Below are 24,965 nucleotides of genomic sequence, written 5' to 3'. Positions count from 1 at the left end.
TGGCCTCGACGCGCTGCTTGCGCGCGAGGCGCTCCTTCTCCTCGCGCTCGGCCTCCTCCCGCCGAAGCCTCTCTCTCTCTCTCTCTCTGAAGCTATCTCACTCTCCCGCTTGTTATTTTTTTTTATATACACAACGAGGAAGCTCTTCGCCTGTATCTCACCTGATGGTAAGTGATGATGAAGGTGGAAGCGAGCTTCACCCGGAATCCTCAACCACGGAGGAACTGGCTATCTTAACATTGTTGTTATGGCGACAGACTTAGGTAAGATGGTGGTAGCTACCAAACCGAACAGAAAAATCTGCCCCCACTGGGAATCGAACCCGGGACCTCTGCGTCTGTACCAGTAGACCACAGAGGCTGTTATAGTTACCTTCTTGAGCCTGGTAGGCGCCATGATGCCTTTCTTATTTTCTACCTGATACGAGCAATTTTCGTTCTTTTTTGTACCTGAGTCTTCCCTCTCCACAGCGGCATGGCTTCTCTTTTCTGTGTTGCCCAGTCCGCTGTGCTACTGACCTGCTTGAGGCTGCTGTGGCGCGTAAGCCTTTGGTTTTTTTCTCAACCTGAGTTTTCTTTCCCTTTCTCCCTCTGAAGCTATCTCACTCCCCCGCTTGTTGTGTAGTTACCTTCTTGAGTCTGGTGCGCGCCATGATGCTCCTTCTGCTCGGCTTGCCTCCTCCCGCCGAAGTCTCTCTCTCTCTCTCTCTGAAGCTATCTCACTCTCCCACTTGTTACAGTTACCTTCTTGAGCCTGGTGCGCGCCATGATGGTCTCGACGCTTGCCTCCTCCCGCCGCAGCTTGGAGTCATTGATGGGTAGCTTGGGGTCATTGGACAAAATTCTACGTGCTCACAGACCGGGCTTTAGTGTAGTTACCTTCTTGAGCCTGGTGCGCGCCATGATGGCTTCAACGCGCTGTTTGCGCGCGAGGCGCTCCTTCTCCTCGCGCTCGGCCTCCTCCCGCCGAAGTCTCTGTCTCTCTCTCTCTCTCTGAAGCTATCTCACTCTCCCACTTGTTATAGTTACCTTCTTGAGCCTGGTGCGCGCCATGATGGCCTCGACGCGCTGCTTGCGCGCGAGGCGCTCCTTCTCCTCGCGCTCGGCCTCCTCCCGCCGAAGTCTCTCTCTCTCTCTCCCTCTGAAGCTATCTCACTCTCCCACTTGTTATATTATAGTTACCTTCTTAAGCCTGGTGCGCGCCATGATGGCCTCGACGCGCTGCTTGCGCGCGAGGCGCTCCTTCTCCTCGCGCTCGGCCTCCTCCCGCCGAAGTCTCTCTCTCTCTCTCTCTCTCCCTCTGAAGCTATCTCACTCTCCCACTTGTTATAGTTACCTTCTTGAGCCTGGTGCGCGCCATGATGGCCTCGACGCGCTGCTTGCGCGCGAGGCGCTCCTTCTCCTCGCGCTCGGCCTCCTCCCGCCGAAGTCTTTCGGCCTCTTCCGCCGCTTTCCTCTTCTCTTCGTCCTCTTTGAGTCGCGCTTTCCTTTCGGCTTCTTCTTTGACGCGCCTCTCGGACTCTTCGCGCTCTAGTTGCTGTTGTGCCTATAAACGAAATGATTTGTTTTATGCAACGATGACGTCAGAAGCTAGCAAAGTTCGGTTATCGATTGCAGTTCGTTTGATTTACGACTTCGAAGTTTGTTAGCAACCACAAACATCACTAAAAGTGCCAACGTTTTATGTCAGTGAAGAGTTCTTCGACATTAAAGGTTATGTAAGATGAAGGCCATCCAAAATCTGTAAAACTAAAAGTTACAGTTTATCTGAAAGATAAATTTCATTTAAATTATTAGGGATTTTAGTCACAAGACGCGATCTAAGTCTTAGTTCTTAAAAGACTAGAAATCTTATCGTATAGTAGTTCACTGCTGGACGTAATTCTCCCCTAAGGAACGTCGATGTACCGCTTCTCATGCAATCCCTGCCAGCTATTTTCCGTAGGAAATGTTAGCTTATAATATGTGAGAACCTACCTCAATAGCTTTCCTAAGCTTCTCCTCTTCCATGCGGCGCTGTAACGCGGCGAGTTCTCTTGCCTCTTCCTCCTCGCGTCGTTGTCTTTCTTCCTCTTGCCGCTGTCTTTCCGCTTCTTCTTCTGCTTCGCGCTGCAACCTGGATAGAAGAAGAAGAAAGTTAAAAATCAATCTTGAACCTAATGCTAAAAGTTGTCGACTGCTGCCTCTCAAGTTTGATCTGACGTTCTAACTAATCGGAGGGTGTGGTCAGATTAGTTTGACCTGATCAATTTTGAGCTTTACATCAAAGACATAAAGCTCACATACCGTTGTCTCTCCAGCTCGGCCTGGCACTCCAGTTCTTCCCTCGCGCAGCCAAAGCGTGGTCCGGATAAGTTGACACGGTCAATTTTTAGCCCTATACTAATGACATACAGTTGACTGCTTTTCCAGCTCGACCTGGCGTGGTCAAGATAAGTTGATCCGATCAATTTTGAACCTTGCACCAAAGCCATAACTCTCACATACCGTTGCCTTTATAACTCGGTCTGGCGTTCCAACTCCCATCTTCCGCGGCGTCAGCGCTCGGGCGTAGTCAGAACAGGTTGACCCGATCAAATTCAAACCTTATGTTTAAGACATAAAGCTCACATACCGCTGCCTCTCCAGCTCGGCCTGGCATTTTAACTCCTCTCACGCCGCCAGCGCTAAGTGATTAACTTTCAACCTTATGTTAAAAACATAAAGCTCACATACCATTGTTTCTCCAGCTCGGCCTGCCGCTCCAGCTCCGCTCTCGCGCGGTGCCAATGTAGTAATTAATTCTGAACCTTATGCTAATGACATAAAGCCCACATACCGCTGCCTCTTTAGTTCGGCTTGGCAACCTAACTCTTCTCGTACACGCCATCAGACCTAAGTAATTAACTTTCAACCTTATGCTGTATAGTTATAAAGCTCACAAACCGTTGCCTCTCGAGCTCGGCCTGGCGCTCCAGCTCCGCTCTCGCGCGGCGCCAACGTAGTAATTAATTCTGAACCTTATGCTAATGACATAAAGCCCACATACCGCTGCCTCTTTAGCTCGGCTTGGCAACCTAACTCTTCTCGTACACGCCATCAGACCTAAGTAATTAACTTTGAACCTTATGGTGTATATTATAAAGCCCACATACCGTTGCCTCTCGAGCTCGGCCTGACGCTCGAGCTCTTTTCTCGCGCGGCGCCGGCGCTAAGTGATTAACTTTGAACTTTATACCAGTCATAAAGCCTACATACCGCTGCCTCTTCAGCTGTATCTGACGCTCAGTCACGATAGGTTTTGACCTGCTTAATTGTAAACTTTATGCTATTGTCATAAAGCTCACATACCGTTGCCTCTCCAGCTCGGCCTGGCGCTCAGTCACGATAGGTTGACCTGTTTAATTTTGAACCTTATGCTATAGCTTTAAAGCTCGGCGAGAACGTGTTGTTCAACTTTAAACCTTATTCTGGAGACACAAAGCTCACATTCCGTTGCCTCTCCAGCTCGGCCTGACATTTTAACTCCTCTCACGTTGCCAGCGCTAAGTGATTAACTTTCAACCTTATGCTAAAGACATAAAGCCCACATACCGCTGCCTCTCGAGCTCGGCCTGGCGCTCCAACTCCCATCTTCCGCGGCGTCGGCGAGGGCGTGGTTAGAACAGGTTGACCTGTTTAATTTTGAACCTTATGCTGTATAGTTATAAAGCTCACATACCGTTGTCTTTCCAGCTCGGCCTGGCGCTCCAGCTCCTCTCTCGCGCGGCGCCGGCGCTCGGCGAGCGCGGCTTTGGCTTCCTCCTCTGTCGTGATACGTCGCGCGGTCATTGACGCTGAAACAAACAAATATCGTGCCATCTTTATCATCAGATCATGTCAAATGCAGAAGAACAGCCCTCCAAGAGAGAAAAGGAAGAAAGCGTCATCATAATCAACCGGGCTAGGATGCGCGCCGTGATAAAATCTTATCGATGAATTTAGACGACAAATGTATGGGCTTATCGCGTAAAATCGATAAACGCTTATCGCGGCGGGCATCCTAGGCCTGCAGGTCATTCAAGGCTCTACTGCAGGAAGACGACCCCCTTTAATTTAAGAGAAGAAAAAAAAAGGAACATCAAGCCTACAAACCCTACGTTGCCAAGCGAGGTAGGGAGGCCTGAAGTTCGCATTATTTCTCTCTTAGTCGCCTCTTACCTACTTACATGGGGGTGGTCCTATTATATTCTGCCTAAACCACACGGCTACTGTTGTAATAGGGTCACTATTGCGACAAATTAAGTATACTCAAGATGTGTTCTGTTTATTACAGAATTCGGATCATATTGATATAAAATATTCATTCCTAACGAGATCTTTTGGTAGAAAATTATAGAAACTAACACACCAAATCTATAATAAGTTCCACTCACCAGTCATTTCAGAATCATCAGTCTTCTCCTGTGCGTTTTCTTTCTTCTCTTCCACCTTCACCTCGGGCTTCGGCACTTCCGCGGGCTTCTGTGCTTCGGCTTGCTTCTGTGCTTCGGCTTGCTTCTGTGCTTCGGCTGGCTTCGGCGTTTCGATCGGCGCTTCCGCCGGGTTGTCTTCTGTTAACATTTGTTCGGGCTTCGTTTCTTGCTTATCTTCTATGGTTTCTTTGTTTTCGTTTACCTGGATAAAAAAACAGTTGAAATCACGCACAATTCAACTCCTTCGCAATTCAGTCGCAATAGAGTTGTCATAGGGAATTCAATTCCAATGTGGGATACTTTTGAGTTTAGTTTTTAACCAATTTGTGTATTTGTCCCAGTCGAGTTCAATCTTGCTATGGAAGGCAAGTTAATTCGTCTGCCTAATGGAGCAGACTCAAAGTGAGACATCTGATTTCGTCAACTCTCAACAGACAATAATTTGTAAGAAACGTAAGAACATAAATTCACTTTTTGGCTGATTTACAATAAAGTGTTCTTTTAGAGTAGTTTTGCCTTGGAATTATTGGTTATAATTTCGAATACTCGATCCAATTTCTATTTTTGTTTGATATTTTCTATGTATCTATGTAGAGACGATGGCTGTTGGGGCAGAAAAGTTCTCGAGTGGCGACCACGGGCTGGAAGACGTAGCGTGGGCAGGCCTCCCACTAGGTGGACCGATCTGGTAAACGTCGCGGGAAGAGCCTGGATGCGGGCAGCGCAGGACCGTTCATTATGGAAAGCCTTGGGGGAGGCCTTTGTCCAGCAGTGGACGTCATTTGGCTGAAACGAAGAGGATGTGACGTGACACTGGTGGGCATGTACCTTATCCGCTAGATGCGCGGGCGCGTCGTCGGTGACCTGCAGCGCCTGCAGTTTTTGTGTCACCTCCCGCGGGTCCACCGGCTTGTCTGAGCCCTCCACCTTCTGAAAAAAAAAAGGAAAAACTTCAAATGTTGCCCTTATGGAACCTTTACACGTCACTTGTGGAGTCCACTTCATCATCAAATTCTACGTCAAGAAACGGCACCAAGTAAGATCTCGGGCATTTTTCACTCAGCCAAAAGGAGATATTTGAGACTCGCGTACTGAAGGTTTTTTGAGTGATCTTTAATAGTCGTCCGGAGAGATGTTCTTCTGTCACTGAACCCTCGTTTGAGTACTAGACAAAACCAAAACGTCATCTGCGGTTTTCCATATACGGTTGAAAACACAATACATGCTCCTTACAACCCAGAAAAAGTTACCGGAGGAGCCGAAGAGAAAATCACAATGAAATCTCAGCGCCGATTTGTATCAACCTAATAAACATAGTTATTAGATTTCTGATACAACATTGAAGAGTATCTTCACTATAGGAATCAAAAGCGGTAAGTCTAATGTGTATAGGCACAGAATAATAATAAGTACTACGTACAGAAGTTTTTCTTCGCGAAGGTATTTAAAAAAATGTATGCTCAATGTCATTTACAATATGGTGTAATTTAGCCTGTCTCAAGAGTCAAGCACCATTTTGTTGACAAACGTCAGTGATCGGCACTGCGCCGAAGCTATAGGGCTGACTTCGGTAAAATGATGTGACGTGAGGTGCCAAACTGCGGAAAATGGCGGAGGAAATACATGATTTAGCATGAATTATCATGAATAATATTAACTACTTATTTACCTCTCAGTATCTTGAGGCAACTTAAAAAAGTACATTCTGTGTTTTTATTATTATTTAGGCAGTTAAATACTGCACAGTATTTAGTACACCATTTTCTTTATTTTCTACCATCATACACAAGAATACGCGTGCGTGAGTCAATGTTCGCTCGTATGTGAGGCCTTGTCGAATAGTATCCTGTAGGTGGGCCATCGTGCGTGTTTTGTTTTCGATGTAAACTCGCGGAGATGAACAGGCCTGGTATAGGCGTATGTACGGTACCTTGTTGGCGATTTCTTTGTCGACGCTGGGCTCCTTGGAGGCGGCGGGCGACGGCGACAGCGTCCGCCCCGGCGACGCCGACACAGACTTGCCGCGCGGCGTCTGACGGAAACAAACATCACAATAAACATCACAATTATCATCAGATCACTTAGGCTGTGGTCTCCTAACGCCAGCTATAAACGCCGTAAGCCGCGTGACGCCACAAACCTTACTATAAAACTCATTTATTTTTGCAAATATGCTTTTAAAAAGCACTTTTACACGTCCCAGTATTAAACTTACCACAGTGCTGAAAAGAAGCAGCGAAAGACACTCAGTCACTATTACAGAAATGTACTGTTGTGGTTTTTTTCAAACGTTGACGTCGACGTATGGCGTTAATAGGGACGTCGTATGCTGCGTATAGTTTAATAGTAAACCGTAGGGATTACTAATGCTTGGCCAAAAAACGTTTCAAAAATTATCACATCGCAAACAACGCTTCGCAAATTTTCATTTGGCAAATTCTCATTTGGCCAAACAACTTATTGCAAACTTTTAATTCGCAAATATCGTTTTTGGCATATTATTGTTTAGCAAATTATTGTTTGGCAAAAAATGATTTGCCAAATGTTTCATTTGGCAAAAATATTTCACGATAAACTATTTACAAAATAATTTGATTGGTTCATAGAATGGAATACAAATTAGCTTGTGGTTATCATTTTGTTTAGTGGGTAGATGACATAAAATTTGTTCTAAATTAATTTTCATATTTCATTCTTTTTATCGAAATTTTCAAATGATTCATTAACAATAGAGGTGATTCTAGCGCTCGGCGGCTGCTGCCGCGGCACGCTCACTTCGCTCGCCTTCGCGCGTTAAGGGTCACTGTTCTAACCTAACCTAACCTACTATTTTCTGCAATACCTACTTTCTGCAACCATACTATTTTCTGCAATCTCTTTGTTTTACATAAAATTCTTGTGAAAACCATGAAAATCTGCCTTATGCTTTGATTTGTGGGCGTGGGTAACGGTGGGTAAGTATGTGAAGTGTCAATTTGACCAAACAAATTATTTGGGATATAATATTTGGCCAAATAAAACATTTGGCAAATGTTTATATACATTTGCCAAGTAAAATTTTGCCAAATGATAATTTGACCAAATGAAATAGTTGCGAAAAGTACAGTTGCTAAAAGTTCATTTGGGAAATGAAACTTTGGCGATAAGTTGTTTGCGAAGTGAAATTTGGCGAAAAGTAATTTGGCCAAACGGAAGGATACCAAACCGTAGCATTTAGTCTCCACTGCAGGAACAGAACTCTCTAATTTACACAAGCATCCGTTATCATCATCAGGATATTTAGTCACCACTGCAGGAGCACGACCCTGACTTATTATCAGGAGATGATTTAGCCAATACTCCTCACGTTTGCCAGACGGGTTGGCGAAGTTGAGATCTTTCCCTTAGGCCGGCAATACACGGACCGCTTGAATCAGTTAGGGTCGACAGCTGCAAGCTGCGACTGCACCGTGAACTGCAGAGTTCTATGGACGCACATACACGAACCGCTCGAGCAGTTGCAACTGATTCGGGCGGTCGACAGCACGGTGAATTTTCATCGTGCGGTCAAGCAGTCGCCAGCCATACACTGACTGCTCGAGCTGTCGACAGCTCTCGCGCAGTTACCTCCGCCCACTTTCTCCATTCCAGGGCGCGCGCGCTTGTGACTTGTTGAGCAGTTAATACCAACTGCTCGAGCAGTTATCACTGGCAGCTTCAAGCTGTTGACTCTTGACTACAAGAGTGGTCCGTGTATGTTGATCACTGACTAACTGCTCGAGCTGTGCGTGTATATGTCGGGCCTTAGTCATCATTTAAGAGGGGGATGCTACTCTGCTGGATCCACACGGCACACAACTTTTTCAGGGCAGCAGGGCAGTCGAGTCGAAAAAAGGTACGAACGTGTGATCTAAATTACTTCATCTACTTTAAGTTATTCATTAATTACTCACTTTATCGTGTTCTTTGGATGGCTTTGGCTTTCTGTGTACTGGCGGCTTGCCTTCTCCTGGAGCCAGTGATAATGCTGTAAGCAAACAGATACTTGTTATTTACTACATAAATAGGTGCATAAAAATAAATATCAATTTTTAAACTGCGACTGCGATTGATTGCGCCGGGAGAACTACCATGGAAGTAAATAGTCGGCCTAGTCAACGTTTTGCTAACGTAAAAAAGGCGAGACCAAAGGCCGAGCGATAACGAAAGTCCCAAAAGTCATCGTCGATTAATTTTTAATATATCAAAAAATTACTAAATCTCAACGACAAATATAAAGGCGAGGCCGAAGGCCGAGCGATGGCTCTAATATCAAGAATTAAAAAATGTATCAAAAAGCACTAGATTTCAGTGACAAACGTTAATCGCCTGTGTAATTTTTGTGAGGCCGAAGGACGGAGCGGCCAGTGTTGCAAGTTCTAAAGCCTGGTCTGTGAGCACGTAGAATTTTGTCCAATGACCCCAAGCTACCCATCCTTATCGCTTGCGCGTAATTATATTGCTGTCGCGACTGTGCGACGGGCGCCCGCAGTGAGTGTGCGAGCGCGACAGCAACATAATTACGCGCGAGCGATAAGGATGGGTAGCTTGGGGTCATTGGTCAAGTTTCTGCGGGCTTTACCGACCTGCGTGGCTGGGCGCGTGCAGCGAGGCGGGCCGCGGACGGCGCGGCGTGGAAGCGGGCCGGCGCGGCGCGCTCAGCACGCTGCCGTCGCGCGACACGCTCGGCGTCGTCGCCGCGCTCGCACCGCAGGTGTCGCCTGCGGGACCTGTGCGAATCACCAGTTTTCAACCGACTTCAAAAAAGGAGGAGGTTCTCAATTCGACCCGTATGTTTTGTTTTTTTTTCTATGTTTGTTACGCGATAACTCCGCCAATTATGAACCGATTTGAACAAATCTTTTTTCGGCGTATAAGTAATACCTCAAGGGTGGTCCCATTTAAATTTAATAATAGAAAAAACAACCCCCAAGGGTGGAAAATTGGGGATGAACTTTTTTATACGCAATATCTCCGCCGATTATAAATCAATTTGAACGATTATTTTTTTGTTGAATAGGTATTATCAAAAGGGTGGTTTCTTGCGAATTTGAAGAAAATATTTCACCCTCAAGGGTGGAAAATTGGGGATGAACTTTTTTATACGCAATATTTTTAATTTTTAGTTTTTTTTTGTGTTCACGCATTTGAAGTCGGTTTTATTTTTAAAAAAAGTTAATTATTACCGTGACCAGATACGTCATTTAACTCGCTCACTTAACAATGGTCCATTTCATTTGGCGCCTTTTTCCTGTGATGCGGATTTCGGCACGCGTGCGGATTTAATCCGCTGCCCGCATTTTATTATTTCATACATGTTTTTCCTTACGCGAATCGCGGATTGGGTGTGCACACAAAATTATTTGTTCTGTGTGCAATCAGCAGCATGAATTTGGCATAAAATGGGTATTCCATGCCGAAATCCACAGTACAGGAAAACGGCACTTATGGAAAATTGTATTTTGATCACACAAAAATATGAAATAATAAGAAAATATATGTCTTGTGGCTGTAAATGATATGCAAAAGCATATCAAACTATGGCTTGGAAACTATAGGCTATTAAATTATTGCAACAATTTTTTTTAAATAACTTGAAAAAATTCTGCATGAAATATTATTCTCTACCTTGAAATTTTAAGGAATAAATCTTAACTTATAACGAATAAAAACATTTAAAAGCACAATTTTAGTAAACATTAATTATAAATTTTAGTAAACATTAATATTAGTTTACAATATTCAAAGCTAAGTTATTTAAATATTGCACATAGAGCTCAGCAAAGGGCAACATAAAGGAAGCTGCGTTTAATGAAAGTTATGTTATTTGTTAAATAAAAGAAAGTAAACATCATGAAAAAGTTTATGTGATTAAAATGAAAAGATTAACTTGATTTACTAAGTGTTTTTTACTTTTTATACAATCTTACAAAACTGAAACAAGAATTAAGAAAATTATAGAATCAAATACAGGTATATGTAGAATCAGAATGTAAAAGCTTTGGATACAGAAGGGGACAACATGTCGTTTGAAAACTACTCGTTGCGCCGTTATGCGTGACGATGGGCAATAGGGATGATGACTGGGTAATGAAATCGAAATTCTATTTAGTCCGTCAGACAGATAATACAAAATTTTGGACACATATTTTTGAATTTTTTTCATAGTCGAATAATTATAGCCTGACCAGGAACATAAAAACCCTGGCATAGAGGCGCGTCAATTGCATTTGATAGTGCAACACTGAGTACAGTCGTACCTGTGTTAAATTAATAGGCTAACTTTATGTATCAGGATTCAGGATTACGGGCTAATTTGATATTTTCATAAATTAACGAAAAAAGATTATATTATAGGTAACCAGGTTTAAATAAATTAAATGAAAAAATCCATCGAGCTAGTAGGATTTATTTTATTATTCATCAATAATCAAATTCAGAACTTGAATATTCAACTACAATGTCTGCTCATGAACGCTTCAAACTAGGTACTTTTTTCCAATTCCATAAAATTCAACACTTACAAAGTGACAAAAAACTTTAAAATAGGTAGTTGAAACAAACAACAGCTAATTTTCATAGTGGACTGTACTATAAGATAAACATGTCAGTCAATTTGACAACCTTTGTCGGAAACATTATTCAATGAAAATATTATCCGAACCCTTAGTATTTCTCTTCGACAAATACTGTAACACATTGTGAACCACTTTTCTTTCACGACTATAAAAAAATTTAGCAATTTAATTCACAAAATCAATTGCGCACATTTAAAATAAAGTTTGTTTACACTTTGACAGCAATAGACTGACATGCAAGGTGACATGTCAATGAAGTTTTCAGTTACTGTTGCCATTAAAAGAAATTAGTACCATTAGTTTTCCGCAACATGGCGAGGGTTTTTATGTTCCTGGTCAGGCTATACAGTATTATATTGAGTTGAAATGTCGCGTGACGTCACTTTTGAGTAAAAAATCTACTCAAGCGTGACGTACGCGCCATTTCAACTCGATGTAGCACTGTTATTATTTAATTATGAAAGAAAATAAAAAATATGAGTCTAATATTTTCTAATTATCTGTCTGACGGACAAATAATTGAAATTTTGTCATCTAGCCTATTACAACGTCACGTGGCATTATTTGGGACACAATTTGGACAATTATTTATCTCCCGGGTATCCAAGTCTTATAACATTCATCGTCCACAAATGAACAATAGTAAATCATGCGTGCACATCTGTACACTGGACTATTAACCCGTTCTTACCTCGCGGCGTGTTAACCCCGGTACCGGCGATGGACGCGGGGCGTGGCTTTCGCGGCGCGCTGCTGGCCCGCCGGACCACGCCGGCCGCCGACAGCGCGCTGCCCGGCCGCGAGCCCGGCGTCGTCTCGCCGGAGCGGCACTCTGCACACCGACGGGACTGTACAGTGCCCGAGCTACGACGCGTGGGGGACGCGACATGTATGTGTAACAAGCGATAGGATTGAAAGAGGGTGGTAGAGGGTAAGGAACGCCTTTTTGGACGAATAAACAAAAGACTCGCGCTTTCGCGCGCGCAAGAGCTAACAAAGACGCTCATTTGTTTTAATATCGCATTTTGCGTGGGGAGCGCGATGTGTAGCTTAACAAGCAAAAACAAAACACTCGCGATCACCGAGACGCTCACTTGTTCCAATGCCGCATTTTACTGATTGAAAAATAAAGGACGATCACACTACCACGACTTTCGAGTGATTTTGACAAAACACGATCGCCTGAATGGAAACGAGATACCGTTCATTAGTGTGAAACGTTTGTTTTTCTTTTTCTGCGTAAATCTCTTAGTTTCGGATGACGCCGGCCGCCGACAGCGCGCTGCCCGGCCGCGAGCCCGGCGTCGTCTCGCCGGAGCGGCACTCTGTACACCGACGGGACTGTACAGTGCCCGAGCTACGACGCGTGGGGGGCGCGACATGTATGTGTAACAAGCGATAGGATTGAAAGAGGGTGGTAGAGGGTAAGGAACGCCTTTTTGAACGAATAAACAAAACACTCGCGCTTTCGCGCGCGCAAGAGATAACAAAGACGCTCATTTGTTTTAATATCACATTATGCGTGGGGAGCGCGATGTGTAGCTTAACAAGCGAAAACAAAACACTCGCGATCACTGAGACGCTCACTTGTTTAAATGCTGCATTTCACAGATTGTTAGATAAAAGACGATCGCACTACTACAACTGAGTAATTTTGACAAAACACGATCGCCTGAATGGAAACGAGATACCGTTCATAAGACAGTGTGTCTTAAGTTAGGAAACGTTTTTCTTTCTTTTTCTGCGTAACTCTTACTCCCGTATTCACAAACATTACTATGAGGTCTCACAGTGCGCATGGAGGCACAGGGTGACACACAAACCAATCAAAGAGCTCTATGCTATTCGATTTGCTACTTCACTTAAGCAAGCATCGTTTGTGAATACGGGTGTTACGTTTCGGAGCACGCCGGCCGCCGACAGCGCGCTGCCCGGCCGCGAGCCCGGCGTCGTCTCGCCGGAGCGGCACTCTGCACACCGACGGGACTGTACAGTGCCCGAGCTACGACGCGTGTGGGACGCGACATGTATGTGTAACAAGCGATGGGATCGACAAAGGAAAGGTGTTGGGACATGGGACGGAAAAGTAAACAAAACACTCGCGATCACAGAGACGCTCATTTGTTTCATTGCCGCATTTTACTGATTGAAAAATCTGCACTCGGCACACCGACGGGTCTTTATTACAGTGCCCGAGCTACGACGCGTGTGGGGCGCGACATGTATGTGTAACAAGCGAAGGGAACGGCCAGAGGAGGGGTTAAGGTAATGAAAAGAATAAACAAAAGACTCGAGCTCTTGCGCGCGCAAGAGCTAACAAAGACGCTCATTTGTGGAGCTTGTGTTGGGACATGGACGAGAAGAGTAAACAAAACACTCGCGATCACGGAGATGCTCATTTGTTTCCATGGCGCATTTTACTGATTGTAAAATAAAAGACAATTGTACTGCCACAATTTTGAGTAATTTCGACAAAACACGATCGCGTGAATGGAATGTAAAACAACTACCGTTTATTAGTGTTACACAACTTTGAGCATATTGGGTCTGTCAGTAGTTTTTCCTTTTCCAGGTAAAGAACCATTGAGGCGTCTGACGTCACCGATCAAAATGTCGGTCATCGGTCGGTCGGTGGTTGGAAGGAAGGAGGAGGGATAGAAGGAATGTGTAAAAGGGAAAAGCTCATATGATTACAGCATAGTTTTACAAGATTAACATAATGATTAAGAAAGTGATGTAAATGTATCTTAGTAATAAAATAAAAGAATAAAAGTTACGTTCTCAAAATTTTACATAACTTTTTTTTTACTTAAAAGAGATAAAAAAGTAATTCCATTCAATTTAAAATAAAGAAAAAATATGTTAATGAATTCTTAGATTATTCAAATTATCCAATTCCAAGTAAATGTATGTTTATTTACAAACAAAATACAAACAAAAAAGTGATATAAACGTGTTGTCAAAACTTAATGTGAATGGTGGATAAAAAAGCATCAAAAATTAAAAAGCACACTGTAAAAGATAATATTTTTCCAAAAGTTTAGAATAATATTATCTTTTACTCATAAAACACTCACCTTTATTAGTAGTTTACTTGCAACCAGAAACCAAGGAAGCACCAGACCAATAGGACCCAAACATATTAAAAATACAATACCTTTTCAAACCACGTCCAAATGGTGATGGATGATGATGATGACCTTTTTATGATGATCAGTTTTTTATGAGAATATAGGCACCGAAAAAGACAAAAATATTCCAGGATGGTTGTCCCAATGAATATTATATTTTTTCGTTGAAAGCTCACACGCAAAGCTCTTGCAAAGCTTTTTAACCCCTACACCGGAATCAATTCCAAAGATTTTCCTCCAAGGTTTATCAAAGAATATGGGATGGATTTTGATGATGATAAATATGAATTAAAATTAGGTTAGTTACAACTGTGCGTATTAACACCAGAGGCTCGATAAGTGCTGTTGTTATTGACTGAACTTCACCAAATTTCGCCAAAAGCAAAGCGCCATTATAAACCTAGACAAGACCAAGACTCGTGTGCCATTGACGTCAGAAGTACGTGATGTACTTTTTAGAAAAGGGTTTACAAGGGATCTTTTATGGACTTATGTGTTTTCAAAAAAATGCCATTCAGATATCTAGGAGTACATAAAATAGGCGGGTCGGAAAAGGGAATTTATGACTGATAAGAGAAACAAAAGACAACCGTACGCAAAATCTTTTCAAGTGAAAAAAAATTTCGCACGTTAAGTACTTATAGAAAAATGGAGTATTATGATGCTCGACCGATGCCATGAGTTAAGAAATGAAGTCGTCGCAACCAAGCTCCCAGGACGCTCAAATGGGGCATAAAATGCTATAACATGAACGGCATGAGTTAACACACCAAAAAGGCGCAAGACCAGTGAACAGATCGAAGCATTAAGCCCCCAGATGGCTCAAACGGTGTGAGTTAACAAATCGCGAGTTTCAGAATCAAGCTGCCAGGTGGCTCAAACAGAGAATTTTAACCAAGCGCCAAATGCGGTCACTCGCGGCAAGCAGGCTGGTCAATGCAGACGCTCTTAAGCAGCATGAGTTAACCACTTGAAGCCGTCGCCACCAAGCTCCCAGCTCGAATGGGGCATCTTACAAGTCTTGGAGGCGCGTCATGGAGTATGCTCTACCTGGCGCGAGCTCAAAAAGAGTAGTTTAACCATTGAAAATCCGTCGGAGCTAAGCTCCCATTGAACGGAGCATCAGAACTAGAAGCAGTTAACACACCGAATCTTTTGCAATGAAGCACCCAGGCGGCTTAAATAGGCCATTAAAGATGCGATGAGTTAACAATTGAAGCCGTCGCAACCAAGCTCCCAGCCTGAATGGGGCGTCTTACGGGTCCTCAAAGAGAGCATTTTAGATTATCAATAAACAGATCGCAGCGTCGAAACAATGCTCCTAGGCGGCTTAAATAGGCTGTTACACCAGCAGCATGAGTGAACACTTGAAGCCGTCCAAACCAAGCTCCCATTCCAGCGGCACCAAGCTTCTCAAGGGTCGTCTTACGGGTCCTGCTGAGGTGCAGCGTGGGCTCGGCTCGCGGCAGGCGGTCGAGGCGCGTCATGGAGTAGGCTCTACCTGGCACGCGCGGCGCGGGCGCGGTCGGGACCAGGTCGGTGCGGCGCCGCGCCACCGACGACCACATCACCGGCGCCGGTTGGCGGTCGGGTTCGTCTGGAAGTTAAATGGTTAACCTATTATAGCATATGTAAAAACATCAATGCTTTTCGACCTTATGATAAGATGATAAGGTTCAAATGAGGGCTATCATAAAAAAAAACTCATTTATTTTTGCAAATAGGCTTTTAAAAAGAACTTTTACCCGTCCCATTATTAAACCTTCCACTGCTTCGGGACAATAAATGTACCAGTGCTGAGAAGCAGCGCAAGAAACTCAGTCACTACTGTCTTGTAATAAAAAATCATTGCTTTTGACCTTATGATGAGGGCTATCGTTTTTATACTTAACAGTTGGCACCACTGGCGATTGACATGACCTTTACTCTGTACTAGCGCCATCCTGATGAGTGCAAATGCGATAATCTTTCTACCGCTTTAGCGCTCACCAGTTCGCCACCACTGCCTTCGCCACTCTAGTAAGTGACAGTAACCTTTCTATACAGTGGCGCTAACTGGTAGCGCCAAATCGATATAGCTTTCATTATGATCGTTTGTATGGGAGCAGTTAGCTAGAGACCTTTGGCTTAATTTTTTAATTGTGTGTAATACCACAGAATAATAATAAGTACTACGTACAGAAGTTTTACTTCGCGAAGGTATTAAAAAAAATGTATGCTCAATGTCATTAACAATATAGTGTAATTTAGCTTGTCTCAAGAGTCAAGCAAGTTTGTCAGAAGTTTTGTTGACAAACGTCAGTGATCGGTACTGCGCCGAAGCTATAGGGCTGACTTCGGTAAAATGATGTGACGTGAGGTGCCAATCTGCAGAAAATGGCGGAGGAAATACATGATTTAGCATGAATTATCATGAATAATATTAACTACTTATTTACCTCTCAGTGTCTTGAGGCAACTTAAAAAAGTACATTCTGTGTTTTTATTATTATTTAGGCAGTTAAATACTGCACAGTATTTAGTACACCATTTTCTTTATTTTTTTCCATCATACACAAGAATACGCGTGCGTGAGTCAATGTTCGCTCGTATGTGAGGCCTTGTCGAATAGTACTCTTGTAGGGGGCAATCGTGCGTGTTTTGTTTTCGATGTAAACTCGCGGAGATGAACAGGCCTGGTAATACTGTATCTCATGTTGATAGCCCAATAAAATAAATAAATAAATCATCATTTCATCCACTGGACACCCACTGTTGATCAGTAGGCCTCCCGCAATGATTTACAGATTAGCCGGATGAATAGACTAGAGTAGAAAAGTTTGATCAGCATGCTTTTTAATAATCATTTATTTTTCGCATTATAAAACTGTTGCAATCAGAAATTATGAAAAGTAAAGAGTCCACATTTTTTTATTTGCAACTAATTGCTGACTTTTACTGTTGCAGAGACTAAGTAGTGCTCTAATAAATCTATTTTTATCCAATTTACATCAACAATTGCTTTTAAAAGATCGTTCAACCAAGCAGATTTCTAACTCTGTAATGACGTCACACCACATGTACAATGTTTGGCTATGCCCAAAATAGATTTCATACCATCAGTGTTTACAAAATCATAGAGTGTATGAACTCTGATATTTTATTTACACACCATGCATTTAAACAGTTGCAAATAATGATTTCTAAAATATTCTAGAAGCAAGAAACAAACAACGAATAGAAAATACGTAGTGTTTTTAACAAGTAAAACACGATTATTGGATAGAAAACGTTACAATTATTTTGCTAAATATTGATGACTACATAATGCACTTGAATTAATCAACCAAAAGAGTTATCTTTTGTTTAACAACTTAATTAAAGGCAAGGTCGCTGTTGCGAGATTAATCATCTTCATGGACCTTGATAATCAGATTGAGACTTTATTCCACGAGCATTAGATGCATTTTTGTTTAACTGTGTATCAAGTGTATGAGGTATGTATGGGATATGTGCAGTGCAATGGCTTACAAGACGAATTAATGTGATCTTTTCTAATCCCTTGCAAGGTCGGATGATCTACGCGTGTAAACATTTAGCACGATAACCGTATTTGCTAGTAACAGCACAGCACAGTATCATTTGGTGCCAATAGATGGCGCTGTACGTGTTTAAATCGCGCAAGTGCATTTTTGTAGTTTATATTTAGATGTTTTTTAGTATCAGGTTGTGTAAAATAAACGTTTAAAGGTTCATACATTACGTAAGTCATATAAATCGTACTTTTTTATAAAGCCAAGACAAAACGAAAATCAAATCTATCTCACACAGTCATGCAATACAAATGAGTGAGTACTTACAGAAACTTGCAAACATTCTGAATCCTTTGGCAGCGTTGAAAATGAAATAGTGTTAGTTGTAGTATAGAAGAGCACAGTACATGATAAAATTGTTATTTTATAGTCAAGTATGCAATATGAACAGAGATTCATGCTTGACAGAATTCGAAATATCTTTTACAACTATTGACAAACGATAAATTAATTTAAGTATATTAAATTCATAAAAAGGTACACAGATAAATGAAATGGTATGAATGACATCATTATTCATTTATTTCGCAAGTGTGTTAATGATAAATGACACCATGAGAAAGGGCATGTAAAAATGAACGATAAACAAATGACAACAAGGTGAATTATCTCACCGAAAAATTATATTCTAAGAGACATTTTCCAAGTGTTAAGCGAACCAGACACTACCAGTAATAATGTAATTTTGGTTGGAATGAAGGAATGGCGTTTATAGTGCGACAAGGTTATTTGTATGTGGTGAGATTTAGAATGTCATTGCCGAAGGTAGGACCCAGTAAACTTTGTCAAAGCTGATTACGTGACATTGGCGAAATCATGGTTCTCAAAACCAAGTCGTGGCCAAAATAAAAGAAGAAGAAGGTAGGAATGACAGTAATATTGATGTCAATATGTTCCTGACAGTGTCTGGTCCGCCTAAGAGAAAGAATGACATAATTACTAAAGTCCGGTCGCCGAGCAGATAGAATTTCGTCCAATGACCCCAAGCTACCTTAATCCTTATCGCTCGCGTGTAATTATATTGGCGTTCGCACACTCACTGCGACCACCCGTCGTACAGTCGCGACAGCAATAGAATTACGTGCGAATGATAAGGATGGGTAGCTTGGGGTCATTGGACGAAATTCTATCTGCTCGGCGACCGGACTTTAAGTGTAATAATGACATATTTACCTTTATTGTCGGTGTCTGACGTGTCTAGTTGAAGTGCAGAGGCGCGTCTCGTTAGTGGCGCAGACGCGAACATCACGTTTGTAGTTGATGCCGCCCTGGAAACAGATAGATGGGAGATTAAATAATCATTTTGACATCTACAGGGTGGAAACGATAAGTGATTTCACGCGATTATTTCTAAACTACACAAGATATCGAAAAACTGGTTACTCATCCTGAAAGTGCTTCACGAGCTCTATCCAACGGTACCAATAATAAGTTACAAAATAAATTGGATCTATCCGAAAATTCAATGTTTCCAGCTTCCATACATTTAGTACTGCCATAGTCATGGCACTCATGTCTTGATAATAATTATTATAGCAAGTAAAGCCTAAAAACAATGTTTTTCATGAATAATTTTAAATAAGAATGCATTTTAAGAGTTCAATTTAAGTGTTTATTATTTAATAAAAAAAATTTACACTTCTAATGTTTCTAATATGCACTTTTAATGGCTGGCATACATTTAGTATGGAGGCTGAAAACATTGAATTTTCGGATAGATCCAGTTAATTCTGAAACCTATTACTTATACAGTTGGAAAGAGCTCGTGAAGCACTTTCAGGATCAGTAACCAGTTTTTCGATATCTTGTATAGTTTAGAAATAATCGCGTGAGATCACTTATCGTTTCCACCCTGTATGGTGAGGCTAAAGCTAGTCTACGAGATGAGTGCCAAAGGGAACTGCCATAGGCTTCTCTGACAATCGACATAGGAAGACTTGAAAAGAGTTTGGTCGTTTGGATCTTTGCTAGATTTATAGTATGATCTTTCTAGATGTCAACCTGTTAGCCTAGGCGCAGATCACCGACTTAATTGGACGATAGTTGGGCCCGATTCTAATTTGTATGAAGAATCGGCCGATCCAATGTGCGCACTTTCATACATCTTCATACTGATTAACAGCACGACTCAACTATCGGCCAACTAAAAGTCGGTGAAATAGTAAGACACGGGTCTTAACGCGACGTTTATTAATGAGTTACTACTAGTTACTAGTGTCTTACTATTTTAGTTGAAATGGAACGCGAAAGTTTAAAATCTTATAAAAGTCGGTGGTCTGCGCTTAGGTTTAGGCTCTTATACATACATGTCAAAAACAAAGACTTGTTCACTTTTTATCAAAATAACTTCAGACGAAGTTATTTTTATAAAAAGTGAATTGGGTCCTTTTGGCATCTCGTAGGCTCGTAGTGTAGAATAGCGTAGTAGTTAGTTATTTTGCAATACCATTTGCTAAGCGTTACGTTTGCATAGATTGAATTTTCACAGTTGCTTAACAACGTTTCATAATATTATAACGATGATGTTATACGTGACCATAGACAAACTTTGGGCATAGACAACAGACAACCTGTACTTATTTTTTTGGCAGTAGTTAAAGTTAAAGCCCAAAGGCTGCCTATGCGCACGTGTAGTGCGTACTCAAGTAATTACGATTAACAGATTACAATCGAAAGCAAAAAATACAATAACGCAAAAAATACAGTTTATGTTGTTACATTAGTTAATTAAGGTTCAATACAATTATGTGCAAATAAAGTTCTGCTGTTTGTTAATTATTTCACATGCACATACATTCTTGACGATAAAAACCAATTATTCTAATTAAAAAAAACACGATATCTAAATAAGACTACACAAAAAACTAAATTACCTATATCAATAGTACACAAATATATTTTAGTTGTTGTTAATGTGAATAAATATGAATGAAATAAGTATATTTAATTAAAAATAATCTTAATTTTTAGATGCCTATAATCAGTTAATAGATGTGTATTGTGTGTCACAATAACTGTTTCAATTAAACAGTCCCCCATAAAACCATTAATATGGCATATTTTAACGATCTGTCAAAACAAACGTGAACTTAAGAAATTGGTTCTCTTAGTTTGAAATTATTTTAATAAATTGCATATAAATTAAGTCAAATCCGTTTAGAAAATTAAGGATTTACCACACTGTCTGCGATCTGCGGTCAGCTCAAAATAATCATACAATAAGCTGGCATTCACTTTGACCTGACCGCAGAATGCAACAGTGTGACAAGTCCTTTTCGCAACTTTCCATGTCGCAAGCCAAAAGTTTATCAACCCGAAAAAAACCGTCAAAAAAAATTTCGCCATCGTCAAATCCGTTGAAATAAGGCCATTGTTTCAGAGACAATGGGCCCGGCATATAGGAAGGAAGGTGACGTCACCGGTCGCTGGACCGAGGAAGTCGGTACGGGGAATATGGATAATGGCGTCATAAAAACTCGATGGGATTAGCCAAGGTATTTATGTCGAGTTTGGCATTGTTTGAGTCTGTCCAATAAAACAAATTAAGCGAATTTGATACCGTGGTATTGGGAGTAATGCAAAGTAAAGCTTGGTTTTTGTACAAAATAGGACTACATTCAAAATCATTCTGATTTTTCAAATTAGATTTTGAATTTTGATCAGCAGGCAATTTTTGCCTTCCAAGTTTAAGTCCTATGGCTGAAATGATGATGATGATGATGAAGTTTAAACTTTAAATCTTCGAATGTAGAGTTCAAATATACATTTACTAGACCAGTTGACTAGAAATTTTGGAATTGGTATTGGGGAACGAATAATAAACCCGATTTCATGTTTAAATGTCTTCTAGATAATGTCATGTATGTATCACTCACTATCTACGCGTGTAATTAGCAATTTATACCTATAATAAACATTAATTAGCTACAGACTGCTGTCTACATCCGATTGTCAGTCGCACACGCATGTCTCGAAATTATTTCATTCAAATCCGTTCATCCATTCACAAGTGATATCAATCATCGAAAAATGAGAACAAGTTGTGTACGTAATATGCGTAGAAAACTACTACTACATACTACAGTGTAACCCCATCAATCGTCAAAAAAATGAGATCTTGTTCTCATATACCTACGTAATGTGCATAGAAAACTACTACAACATACTAAAGTGTAACGTCTTTATAACGTCACTCGATTTAACGACAAACTTCTTATAACGTCAAAATTTCTCGACTTTGTTGGTTTACCTTGTTTTCTATCTGCTTTACCATGTCACTCCATTTAACTATCTCTATAACGCAAAAATGCTCAAGTTTCTTGAGTTTCCTAAATTTAACCCTGTATTTTCCCTATACAAATATTTGATTAATGCCTATTTTAAGTAATTTGATAAAAGATGCAATATTGAAGTTACGTTTCGTTCTGATTAATGATTGTTTGATGATAACATCATTAACAAACGATTAATGAGTCATCCGCCGAAGCCGGAAGACAAAATGAGCGCAGCGCATACAAATCGGATAACGGAATATAAGCAACGAGCAAGCAAAGTCAAGGCTCTTCTGTGTACAGTCGGCCATAAAAATTATATTATTCTTTAGTCTGATTTAAGAACGAATTAAGAATGTCACTAAATTTTTGCTTAGTCATGTAAGTAAGACGTATTTATCATCATTTTCCTCGGCGCCTCAATTTCAAAGTAAATAAATCACTGAACGTTATTATAACAATTTACATATCGGCAATCGCTCTCCAAAACATAAAGACATAAATAAATTAAACAATCAAGTAACAGAGATCATAAATTAATGAGGGCTATCGTTTTTATACTTAACAGTTGGCACCCCCGGCGATTGACAGGACCTTACTCTACAGTGGCGCCATCTTGATGAGTGCAAATGCGATAGTCCTCCTATCACTTTAGCGCTCACCAGTTGGTGCCACTGTCTTCGCGACTAGCAAGTGACAGGACCTTACTCTACAGTGGCGCTAACTGGTGAGCGCTAAAACGATAGCCCTCATTAAAAGACACTAGTTAAAAACACATGACGGCCACATATTTTTTATGTCTTGCAAAATACCACCATAAAATTAAATGCATTAGCAATTTAGCATTTATGTGTCTCTTGAGGCTTTTTTGCTACAGCGTTTCAGAGAAATTGGACACGTAATGTAATGGAAAAGTCGATTTTTGGGTGAAAATGTTACTAACCTACGTAAAGGTCCCTAGTTTAAATTTTCGCTTTAAGTTTTGAATACATTAATGTAGTAATAAATACCAAATATTGCTTTAATGCAGCTGACTGTACTAAAAGGATTGATAAGCTGAATGAACGATTGAATGAATCAAATTGGAATTAATGTGATAATCAAATAATTTTACAACTCCTTTTTATCTAAAACTCTTGTCGTTTTTCAGAAATAAAATTTTTACAATAACTAACAACAGATTCAAATGCTTTTATAGATATTTCAGATAATTTCGTGCTCCCAAAAATAAGTTTGTTTTGTCTATTGAAATATTGTTTATGATGACTATGACCAACATATTATAGGTCGGCCGATTGAACTACGCTCCGATATCGGACCGATATCTACCTACTCGTGATATTTTGTCACATTAATATTGACCACTATAGCTAAATGCCAAGGAGTGATATTCCATAACTGAATAATTTACGATGATAATAAAAAATCTGACGAACTTAACACGAAAAACTTTTTCTTCATTGATCAGTTCTTTTTAAACTTAGCTAAGCAATCAATATTTTGGCCAACCGACTTCAATTAATTCGATAGCTTTTTTCTGGCATTGACTTGATTTTGAACAACGATTTCGCCAATGTCACGTGTGCAGCTTTTTCAAAACCCATAGATCATAAGTATGACAGTTGATTATTGGCAATCAATTTACTTATTGTTAAATGCATTGGTTGAAATACCTTGCACTAAATCACTTGATTATTTATGTTTGTGTACCATGATAAATTGTTTTCAAATTAGCCATTTAATAGTCAATATCTTATCAATCGCCAATGAATAATTTGTGACTAATTAACGTTAAAATGTGTGCCAGCTCATTAGTGGCCAGTGTAGTGTCAGTGACGTCACTAACTGTTATGCTGACGCTACCGGCATAATAATACGTAGCCATATCGCGCGGCTAGCGGCCTAAATATTTTAGTCTGGTAACCGGAATGTCAAAGTTGAGCTAGATAGTACAAAAATAAACACTAAGATGCCACATTCATGTTCGCAACCTGAACGAAAGTGGCCTAATACACCGTTTTTGAAACTACATAATATATTTCCGGACATAAATTGTACTTTTTTATGTATCCAATGTTACATTTATATTTTTTATAAAACGTACTTTTTATCACAAAAATATGCTGAACGTTTAATGCCTATAAGATTTTATTCATGGATGTTTATAACATGTTATTTTCAGTTATATTTGCACTTAACTGGGTTTTTCTAAATTTAGCGTTGAGTCACTTTTATTCTAGGGTGCGATATTAAGCTTATAACGCATTAGTCCTATCCATATAACATGTCCTTTGAAACACCTAAGGTCAATAAGTCTGACATAGCCATACGTGCCGACCAAAGCACAGAATCATATTATTTCTTTTCGGACAATCAGGTGCGATACTATATCGATATGGCATTGATATATCGGGTTATTCCGTATTCGACCCACGACAACTCAACCCACTCATTATTTTTTCCTTACTCAACCCAATTTTGTTCCTTACTCTACCCACAACAAATTTTTAATTTAATGTTCCTTATTCACCCCAAAAACATTCCTAGCTCAACCCATTTTAAAACCACTTAAAAAATATAAGATTTTTATGTACGGTCAGAATAAATATATATTTTTTAGAAATTTAAGCTCAGTTAACTTTTGTGTTAAGATCGTTCTATTAAATAAAACTGCAGGAGTTATGATACAATAAGATATTTGAAAAACGTTTTTCACAAAAGGACACAAATCAAATAATGACTATTTAGAATCTACTATAAATCCACTATAAATCTCCTATAAATCGAACGACTGTGATTTTTTAATATCAGTTTTCCCCAGACACCATTCATGAATGTACAAATATATCAAATAATACAATGTATTTAATCTTTTTTTTCAAGCGGTATGAGATGACATAAGAAAAATAATAAAAGTATTCATGTGGACAGCTAATCCCGATTCCCGCGGTATAAGTTTTGAG

The 24,965-nt window shown here is 40.5% G+C and overlaps 1 protein-coding gene across 1 annotated transcript in view; it reads right to left on the bottom strand.

The window, feature by feature from the left end:
- Window positions 1–1,304: 1,304 nt before the first annotated feature.
- LOC135081842 (ensconsin-like) overlaps window positions 1,305–24,965 on the bottom strand; it is a 57,760-nt gene continuing 34,099 nt past the window's right edge. The window contains exons 6-15 of the mRNA XM_063976622.1: window positions 18,905–18,999; window positions 15,589–15,756; window positions 9,037–9,180; window positions 8,365–8,438; window positions 6,363–6,464; window positions 5,261–5,362; window positions 4,394–4,634; window positions 3,700–3,814; window positions 1,977–2,115; window positions 1,305–1,545 (exon numbers count right to left, since the gene is read on the bottom strand). Of these exons, the coding sequence (XP_063832692.1) occupies window positions 1,306–1,545; window positions 1,977–2,115; window positions 3,700–3,814; window positions 4,394–4,634; window positions 5,261–5,362; window positions 6,363–6,464; window positions 8,365–8,438; window positions 9,037–9,180; window positions 15,589–15,756; window positions 18,905–18,999 (1,420 nt within the window). The 3' untranslated portion in view covers window position 1,305. The remainder of the gene's footprint in view (window positions 1,546–1,976; window positions 2,116–3,699; window positions 3,815–4,393; window positions 4,635–5,260; window positions 5,363–6,362; window positions 6,465–8,364; window positions 8,439–9,036; window positions 9,181–15,588; window positions 15,757–18,904; window positions 19,000–24,965) is intronic.

Source organism: Ostrinia nubilalis, chromosome 20 (assembly GCF_963855985.1).
Source record: "Ostrinia nubilalis chromosome 20, ilOstNubi1.1, whole genome shotgun sequence".
Taxonomy (NCBI): domain Eukaryota; kingdom Metazoa; phylum Arthropoda; class Insecta; order Lepidoptera; family Crambidae; genus Ostrinia; species Ostrinia nubilalis.
The sequence above is the reverse complement of the archived record's forward strand: the minus strand, read 5'-3'. Positions and strand labels throughout refer to the sequence as shown.